General features: G+C 43.7%; 1 protein-coding gene across 1 annotated transcript; it reads right to left on the bottom strand.

Annotated features, from left to right (window-relative positions):
* Positions 1 to 2318: 2318 nt before the first annotated feature.
* On the bottom strand, positions 2319 to 7165 carry LOC132460198 (uncharacterized). Its single transcript, XM_060055266.1, has 5 exons — positions 6820 to 7165; positions 6295 to 6654; positions 5869 to 6201; positions 4492 to 5733; positions 2319 to 4193 (listed from the first exon to the last, which is right to left on the bottom strand). Exons 1-5 carry the CDS (start codon positions 6857 to 6859, stop codon positions 3820 to 3822), a joined length of 2349 nt encoding a protein of 782 aa, XP_059911249.1. The 5' UTR covers positions 6860 to 7165; the 3' UTR covers positions 2319 to 3819.
* Positions 7166 to 9805: the final 2640 nt, after the last annotated feature.

Here is a 9805-nt window from a genome sequence, read left to right as displayed (position 1 = left end):
TAATCTATATATAATGATTAAATCAGTTGAGAAATGTAAACGTAATTGTTCTGTAACCATAAAAACCGCACCTCCCTATATCACACCCTATATCACCGCTGCTCCCCTCCCCCCCCCCCCCCCCCCCCCCCCCACGCTCGGAAGTCCTGTCCAGGATTACAAAATAAATATTTGCACCGGGGCATATCACCATGATGTTACGCCACTGACCAAAAGTCCAATATGCCGTCGATGTAGGCCTACGTGTGGATATGCAGGGCTAATGTAACATTACACATTGATCCGTATTTCCGTTGGATTATACACTACTTTTAATATATTGATGCATTTTATAGTTTGAAATGGAAAAAGTGTGTAGTTCATAAAGTGACGCAGCTTTAACTTCTTCAACACCTACAGAGTTTGTTATGTACGGTCATTCAAAACGCTACGTTATTTTCCATAGACATTTGCCCGAGGGAACCGGGAGCCTCGGAGGCGGGAATTATTCTTCAGAGGTCTACTCATGATGGGTCTACTTCGACGAGCCTTTTTCTTTATAGGTCCTTGCTTTTTACCCCCTGGGCTTTGAATGCTAACTATCGCTGGAGGGCGACATAACTCCTTTAGAACCGATTTGAACCCCCCTGCGGCTGCAATCTGTTGCTTTCCTCCGTCTGCTGCTCCTCTTGGTTTGACATTCCACGTTCCGCTCATAATATTGAGTAATTTAGTAATATTTGGATATTTTTTTGGGAAAGGCATGAGACTGTTATTACTGCTGTTTACTCAAACATACAAAAGTTCATATTGAAAAGTGGTTTAACAAGTACATCAATTATGAAAAATGATACATTATGATGAGTAGCCGCCAAGTTAAACAACCTTTAATGCAAAAAACATTATGAAAGATATAGAATATAAGAAAGCCTCAGGGTAGAACGTGATCTCTGATGGGTGGCTGCTCATACCTGTTTTCAGAGAGAAATCCACTGTAAATAATTAACCGTGTGGAAACACATTGAAAGTTATAAAAGAAAAATCACATAATGTAATAAATGCATTTAATCAAATAGGTTATAAACTCAATATCAAAATCTCAGATTTAAAGTTTTTAAGTAAATCAATTATATGGCCCAATATGATGCATACATTTGGGTTATTTACTTAATTAAACCATTGACACAAATGTATCTTCTTGTATTTCAAATGTAACCTAGTGATGAATACCTATGGAGACACTGGGTTGATTAACCTAGTGTTATGGAAACTAGATGTCTTTAGTTTAGTCTATCATAAGTCCCATCACTTTATGTTTTTCCATGAAATCCATCCGTTGAAGCTGACTCATCTGGATCTGTTTAGCAGCAGCCGAGTGTTAGATGTCCATGCACAACTCCTGGTTTCAGAGATACAAGAATTGCGTTTGGACAATCAACCCTAGACTCTGAGTTCCACCCATGTGAGGAGACTGCTGGACAGAGGTCCTGGAGAGGAAACCACAAAGACACATCAAGCTATGCACCATATTTAACACTATTACATATGGTATGTATCTATCTACCTTTTGGCACAGCAGATATATACATTTGTATCATTGCACAATTCTAGATGAATGAAAATCAATTAAATAATAAGTTATGTTAAAGCAGTACAAAAGCAGTACAATACACAAAATGCACAATAAGATTACATTTGTTTTGTAAGAAAATGATCTTAGTTGTTGTTATACTAGTGAACTGTTGAATATTATTTTGAGAAATAAATGCACATGAAAAACCTTAAACATTTGGTTTGCAAAAATTATCCTTTTCAAAATTATTTGTAAAATTTCTCATCACCAGACTAAAACCATGCACACCAAAAACATAGTTTAAATTAAAAGGTTCTTACCGCAGAAAGGTTGATAATCCCAAAGGGGTTTTCATTTACCAAAAAGTGTTGAACTATCTTTAAATCATGCATTACCAAACCCTAGGTTAAGAAAGGCTAAGAGACTTGAGTTGTTTAGATCCAGTGCTGGACGTCCGTCCGGGTCGGCGGCTGGCTGCTGAGTGCCGTCTCTGCGTGTGTGTCCCTTCTTCCCTCTGTCCATCTCATTTCATGCAGGACTGGGGTAACCTAAGAGACAGAGGCTCAATGGAGAAAATCTGCTTTGGCTGCAATTAAGTGTGAGAGTGAAGGAGGGGGGGGGGGGGGGGGGGGGGGGGTGACGGCGTGGGCGGGGCCTCACACGCAGAGGGGCATGGCAGGTGAACAGGGACGGGATTCCATCATGTGGTATTAAGGATTTAAGGAAGAAAATACAACTTAATAATGGGTCTACTTGTGTTGTGTTTAATCAATTTGTTTGAATCGCTTGGATGAAAAAAGGAAACATTTGCAGGCTGAAAAAAAGTATGAAGAATTTTACTTTAGGCGTGAGTGCATCATGTAGAAGTTCTAAAGGATGTTTCTCAGGCCAGACATGAACACGCATGCAGCTAACACTTCACGCTGTTTATCATCTCTGCTGTTTATAGCTTTAGTTTTTTGGTTTTTATAAATATTTAATCATGTTAAAAACCTGACAGTTATTCATCGGACTATATCCTTATCAGGCTGCTAATCTGAGCTCCATACTGTAAAGAGAACAACATCTGATTTGGGATTAGGCCAAATTAGAGCACATTACACCCATCCCAGTGGAGCTGAATCCTAATCTCAGGGGATATGCAAGGGAGTGACCGACGTGTTGCCATGGCGAGCAGGCCACAAAAGGGTGTGGCGTGGGAATGTACCCGGGGTCAGGAGTAAGGGGGCAGAGGTCAGAGGTCAGAGGCAGCTGGACAGCACACAAGAGGAGAGGATGGTGAGAAAAGGGGGAGGGGCCAGAAAGGGGACATTAACATTGAACTGACCGATGCTTTCAGGGGAAGCGATCACTAAGCTATGAAACATGTCTAATGGTCCATGCAGATGGACACGCCTCACACTGCACCTCGGGAACGCCAGGCTCGCCGATGCGTTGGTCTTGCATGGATTTAGAGACTTCTATTATCGTACACATTTTTTTTTACCAAAAACCTTCATTAAAGATATTCCAATATTTGAGTCAAAATGGAAGAGCATTGAAACTGCTGTCAATTGAAATTATTGGTTTAGTGGAATGGAACGATGGAATATTTTAAAATGCATCCATTATTAAGACCTTACACTGATCCGTTCATCCTTTCACAGGACAATATTTAGCACATTTTCATGGATGAGTTTGCCCAAAAAACTGTAATAGAATTAAATAAACAGTATTAGTAGACGAAATCCCCAACAAACCGAACAATTGGCTGAAAGGTTCTCAGCGCAACGCTGGTTCCCCTCTGATGTGGCGCCGCGGGAGGAGAGCGGGCCGGGTGAGGCCACATGCTGCCTCTGAAGGTCAAGTCACGGGGCATATCCTGGTGGTCTCAAAAAGATTCTCAGGGTCCAACTTAGGGGGTCAATATGCAAATGTTCACCCCCAAGTGAAAGGCAAAGAGCGGATCAATGTTCTCACATCACTCCTGCTGCCCGTGACTGTGGGGGAACGCCTCCACTCCAAAACGGTTTCATATTCAATGGAATCCAAGGAAACAAAAGAAGCCTGGCCCACAGCCGCATGTGTAGCACCTCAATATGAGGAGGAGAGGAACCACATGAGATGCTGCCGAACACTTGAATGCATTAATTTCAAATCCAAACGACCAAAACCTAGCCCTATGTGGAGGTCTTGTGAAGACCTGATAAATTGAGTGAAAACTTTTGGGAAGATACTTTTTTTATTTTTATTTACACATAGATACGACATACACAAGTAAACGAAGATCAGCTCAGGCCCGCTGCGGCCCCAGCACACGTAAAACAGATGAAGTTGAGTTCTTCCGTGTCGGGTAAGGCCACCCACTGCTGCCCCCTAGTGGCCTCTAGGGCACCTGCCATGCCACAGTCATACGTCCTCTCCGCCCCGTGGCCCGGGGCCCAGTTCTGATAACAGCCATCGCCCCACTTGATCCAGTACCAGAAGTTGAAGGCGTGGCGAAGCCCGAGCCAGACGTGGGGCGACGTGGCGTTCTCGGCGGCCCGTCCCACGCGGGCCTGAAGCTCCTCGCTGTGGACGGAGACCAGGGCAGTGTGGTGGGTCCTGCAGTAGCTCCACGCCTCCATCCACGACATGTTCTTCTGAATTAAAATCAAATTTCCTTGAGGGGGGGAAAACAGAACAGATGAATTAGTTTATGTTTTAATTGTTCATGAATAATTGCTGATGTGGATTGTGAAATGTTTTGTATGAATAAAGATAGGCTGAGCAAGAGGCCCACCTGATAAACCTAGACTATTAGCAGTAATAGTGTTATTACTGCTAATAGTAATATTACTTAGTACTATTACTAAGTAGTAGTGGTGCCTAGCAGTAGGGTCAGAGAGGTTGCTCTTGCGTTTCAGGGTAAAAGGTGGCTGACTTGAGGTAAGATTTGATAAAGGCGGTGGACTGCTTACTGGCTGGTGCTGCGGTGTGTGTCGTGGCAGTAGAGGCCGACACAGGGCTGGGTGGAACGGTTGTTGGGTCCGCTTGTGGGACCGGGAAAACTGTCTGGGTAGTTATGCTTTGGGTGACTGGTGATGAGAAGATGTGCCCGGCTGTAACAGTCTGTTGGGTGACTGGTGATGAGAGGTGCTGTTGGCTGACTGGTAATGAGAGGTTCTGTTGGCTGACTGGTGATGAGAGGTTCTGTTGGGTGACTGGTGATGAGAGGTTCTGTTGGGTGACTGGTGATGAGAGGGTCACCTGGCTGACTGGTGATGAGAGGTTCTGTTGGGTGACTGGGGATGAGAAGATGTGCCCGGCTGTAACAGTCTGTTGGGTGACTGTTGATGAGAGGATGTCTCCAGGTTTAACAGCAGTCTGTTGGCTGCCTGGTGTTGAGAGGTTCTGTTGGCTGACTGGTGATGAGAGGGTCACCTGGCTGACTGGTGATGAGAGGGTCACCTGGCTGACTGGTGATGAGAGGTTCTGTTGGGTGACTGGTGATGAGAGGTTCTGTTGGCTGACTGGTGTTGAGAGGTTATGTTGGGTGACTGGTGATGAGAGGTTCTGTTGGCTGACTGGTGTTGAGAGGTTATGTTGGCTGACTGGTGATGAGAGGGTCACCTGGCTGACTGGTGATGAGAGGATTGTAACAGCATTCTGTTGGCTGACTGGTGATGAGAGGGTTGTAACAGCAGTCTGTTGGCTGACTGGTGATGAGAGGGTTGTAACAGCAGTCTGTTGGGTGATTGGTGATGAGGGGATTGTAACAGCAGTCTGTTGGGTGACTGGTGATGAGAGGGTTGTAACAGCAGTCTGTTGGGTGACTGGTGATGAGGGGATTGTAACAGCAGTCAGTTGGGTGACTGGTGATGAGAGGATTGAAACAGCAGTCTGTTGGCTGACTGGTGATGAGAGGATTGTAATAGCAGTCTGTTGGGTGACTGCTGATGAGAGGTTATCTCCAGGTGTAACAGCAGTCTGTTGGATGGCTGCTGATGAGAGGTTATCCCCAGGTGTAACGGCAGTCTGTTGGGTGACTGCTGATGAGAGGTTATCTCCAGGTGTAACAGCAGTCTGTTGGGTGACTGCTGATGAGAGGTTATCCCCAGGTGTAACTGCAGTCTGTTGGATGACTGTTGATGAGAGGTTATCTCCAGGTGTAACAGCAGTCTGTTGGGTGACTGGGGAAGGCCTGGGGTTTATCTTCCTTGCTGTGGGAGGATGAAGATACAAGACATTAAGAAGACGATGTTGGTTGTAACTGATCCTTTAAACGTCTGAATCTTAAACGATCTCCATAAATGAGTAGTGAGTTCATGATTCTACTTCCATCCACGTGGACTCACCCCCCTGACAAATGAACCTGCGATTGTTTTGACATTTCACGTCATTCCATCTTCCGCCATCCCTCCAAACAGCCACCACACAGTTCTGATGGTTGCTGCTGGGTTGGTTGGTCTTCCAGAGGCGGAACGAGGAGCCGTCTTCGTCGGACCACCTCCAGCGGTCTTTGAAGAGGCCGATCCACACAGAGGCCTCTGTGAGGCCCCCCTGCACGGCGCTGTTCTCCGCTGCGGACCGGACGCTGACCAGGTCCCTGGACAGCCCCCTGCAGTGGTCCTGGGACCTGCGCCACGACTTCTTATCGGCCACAAACACGGGGCCGTGCGTGTCGTCACCTGCAAATATAAATGTTACGGTGAATTGATATGCAGGTGCTACACTGCCTGTTTACGTACAGGGTCATTTTGGCTAAGTAGAATGTGACTAACCTCCACAAACAAAGCCTCTTCTGGTGTCACATCCACTCTCAAACCACCGCCCGTCGGAGTTCATCGCTCCACAGCTCTCTGGGGTCGTAGCATTGGGCTCTCCTTCCTCCCAGTTCAGATAGACCAGCTTGTGGTCAGGCCTGGCCCAGTACCATGTGGCAGTGTCTGCCAGCCGCAGTCCTATCCAGGTCCTGACGATACCGTCTGGAACTACGGCCGCCAAGCTCAGCTCATCTGAAGAGTTACCGACGGTCGCCAAATCACTGAACTCCTCTCGACAAAAATTCTGTGCACTCGTATAGTTCATTAAAACATTCACAAAGTGAAATTCTGCAGAGCTGATTTTGAAGGAACAAAAACCTGTGAATGCACAATAAAAAATCTATAAATTACATGAAGCACATTTAACGAATCACAGTTATTACACAGGACATTAAATTACAATAGATATGTTCAAATGAGAAGTAATGAAAATGGCTTTTTACAGAAAGTGAGAGTAGAAACATAGAATAGACATATACGAACCAGAAATTAACAAAAAGGCCGCCGTTATAATTCCTTTCATCCTGATGAATCTCAGCCCTTTATGGTAATTCCATTAAAGAACAAAACAGACAATAATTAAACCAGCAACACCCTGGACTACCTCATGTGTTGTTCTGTGGTGTGAGATCCTGTGTGAGAGCAAGGGAACAAACGCAGAGGTTAGAGACAGGTCTGAGAAAGTCACCTAACCTGTTTGCACCAATGAAGGCCGACTTCAGTGGCCATGAGTTTTGCAAGATCCTTTTACTCAACACCGCACCCTTGCACACTAATTACACAACGGTTTGAAATCCAGTGTGCCATCTGAAAGATAATAGTTCTTCACTGGGCAATGTGTCCCTATTGATTATGCTAGGAACTAAATGGTTAGGGCGATGAGGAACGTGGTTTGTAACAGTCGAAGGTATTCAGGAAGTGTGACAGCCCACATAGTTTTGCAAACAGGTCTGCTACAATGCCTATTGTTGCCCACACACAGCTGCTTTTGAATGCGTTTTTTTCTCTATAACTTTCCTCCATAAAGAAGGAAAGATTGAGAGCCGTACACTGAGCAGAGAGGTCAAGGAAATCCGAAAGGTATCGCCTCTAGATGGCAAAAGTCCCCGCCTTAACCCGGCCCGCCCTAACCCCGGCGGTGTGTCACACGCATCTCATTTTGTATCGGTGCATAATCTGAAACTGCAGCAGACTGATGTGAGAAACCAACAAAACACAGTCAGAAGGCTCACCATCTGGCATGGGGACCGACCATGTGACCGACCATGTGACCCACACCAGCCTGCTGGGTGTGTGTGTGTGGGGGGGGGGGGGGGGCCCCCTTCATTCAGTGAAAGGGATATATTGATATATATATTTATATTAGAACTTTATTCAAGACACAGGAAGGTCCATAAAGACAGCACAGTACATACATCTAAAAAAAAAAGAAGAATATAAAACAATGCAAAACATTTGAGAAGGTTGCAAATGAGGCATTACCAATTATAATACAAACACATTTAAAAAAACATACAAGCTTTGGGTCCAATGTTAGAGTAGCTAGTAGCTAGTGTCACTCTGAGAAACTACTGTATAACCACATTCATTTGGGCTTGTTATGCAGTGAGTGCTGCATGTGTTTATTTAGTTGAATGGTGAATACCTGTATGTGTGCAACTATTTGTAATTGCATAACCCTTGGTATTTGAATAGTTTCCGTCCTTACTATCCTCTAACCCAATTGGGGTGAGCAGTGCGGAGGGCGCTGCACACTAACCCCAGCGGGCTGAGGGAACACCACATGCGCTGTTGTGTCTTGAAAAGTGTTTATTGAGTGAATTATTATTTCCTTTAATACCTTCATCCTTGCTTGCAGATGAATTTGACAAAGGTCCATGTATGTTTCCATTGCAATACACCGACAGATATCCGTGTTTAGTTCAGCATGTGAACGACCATGCCCACCGGTCTTGGGGGTCACGGGTTGCTCTGCTGTGTTTTAAGAAACCTTCTTTAAAGACACTTTAGGATATCTGCTAAGTATTGGCATTCTGAAATTGAATGAAACGTTGACTTTGCTTTTCAGACGATGAGCTGGTTGTCCCAGTGTTCCCTGATCAACACATAGCATAGCACAGCATCGTCAGCCATTTCTGGGACCACGGATCACAAAGATTAACAAAATGATGATGAAAAAATCAGGGATGTCAAGATATTTAATACCATGCACATTCATAATAAAATGGTATAGAATAAAATACATCTCATATTCATAATTATATTACATTATATAGGCTTCTTATGATTATTAGAATTATCAAAAAAATAAGTATGGCAATGGGCCATTCGTTTATTGCTGGCATTGTTTAAATGGAAACTATTGTGCAATAAGTGCTTTACTTCTCTCTGTCATTTACTTACTTCCTCAAAAAAAAAAAAGGAAGCAAGGTAGGCTACATTGCCCCATCAAACTAATGGTTAACGGTCAAAAGCTAAATATTGCCTGTATTTTTATTTATTGTAACATGTTAAGTTAACTAACGGTATGGAACACTGCAAGCAGAACTCTGTGACCAAAGACCTCCGCAACTCCCGCCCCCCCACCCCCACGCTACTAGGGGGCGGTGGAGAGACATCGTTGGCACAGAAGTTTCCACATCTCCTTTCTTGTTCATGTAACCCCGAGCAGAATTAATGCCTTTTTAAAATGATACGTTGAAGCCCAACCGGCTGCCACTACCAGCTGAACATCGGTTTACTTTGTCGAAAGCAACTCAAACGTAATAATAATTGGGGGCTATATGCATAAAAGTAGTGGATCTACTCCGAATATTGTTTGACAATATGGTTCTGGTGACCAAGGAAATGGTAGACTACGAGCAATATTTGATTTAATAAAAAATTCAAAATTAATTGAATCATAATAAAATATTATTACATAAACGAGCTTGCATCAAGATGTATGGAAGCATATATGTAGCAAAATTCAAATGGCAATGCAATTTGCAATTCAATAAGTAATTACGTTATGCAATTGACAATGCATTATGCAATTTCATAATGTAATTTGTAAATACGTTATTCAAAGTGTATTTTAATATGCAAAGTGACAATGCAATCCTCAATTACATTTGCAAAAGTTATAACAATAAAAATACAATAACATTTTGTCAAATTATTTTGAGTTCCTTTATTCAAATTGAAAAGCTATAGCGTCCCCGTGATTGCAATCCACTTCGCCACGCTCCGTGTGTTGCGATATTCAAATGACATTTCAATCCGCAAAACGGAATCCAAAACGGAATCCAAAGAGGAATACAAATAGGAATCCAAAACGGAATCCAAAGAGGAATCCAAATAGGAATCCAAAGAGGAATACAAATAGGAATCCAAAAAGTCAATATGCAAAGTGGCAAACGTATCAGCCAATCAGCGTCTGGACGTCACTTTCTATTGTCTCCAAATATCTCCACGGTAATAATAATAA

This window comes from Gadus macrocephalus, chromosome 6 (genome assembly GCF_031168955.1).
Source record: "Gadus macrocephalus chromosome 6, ASM3116895v1".
In the NCBI taxonomy this organism is placed as follows: Eukaryota; Metazoa; Chordata; class Actinopteri; order Gadiformes; family Gadidae; genus Gadus; species Gadus macrocephalus.
This window is presented reverse-complemented; position numbering and strand designations above follow the sequence as displayed.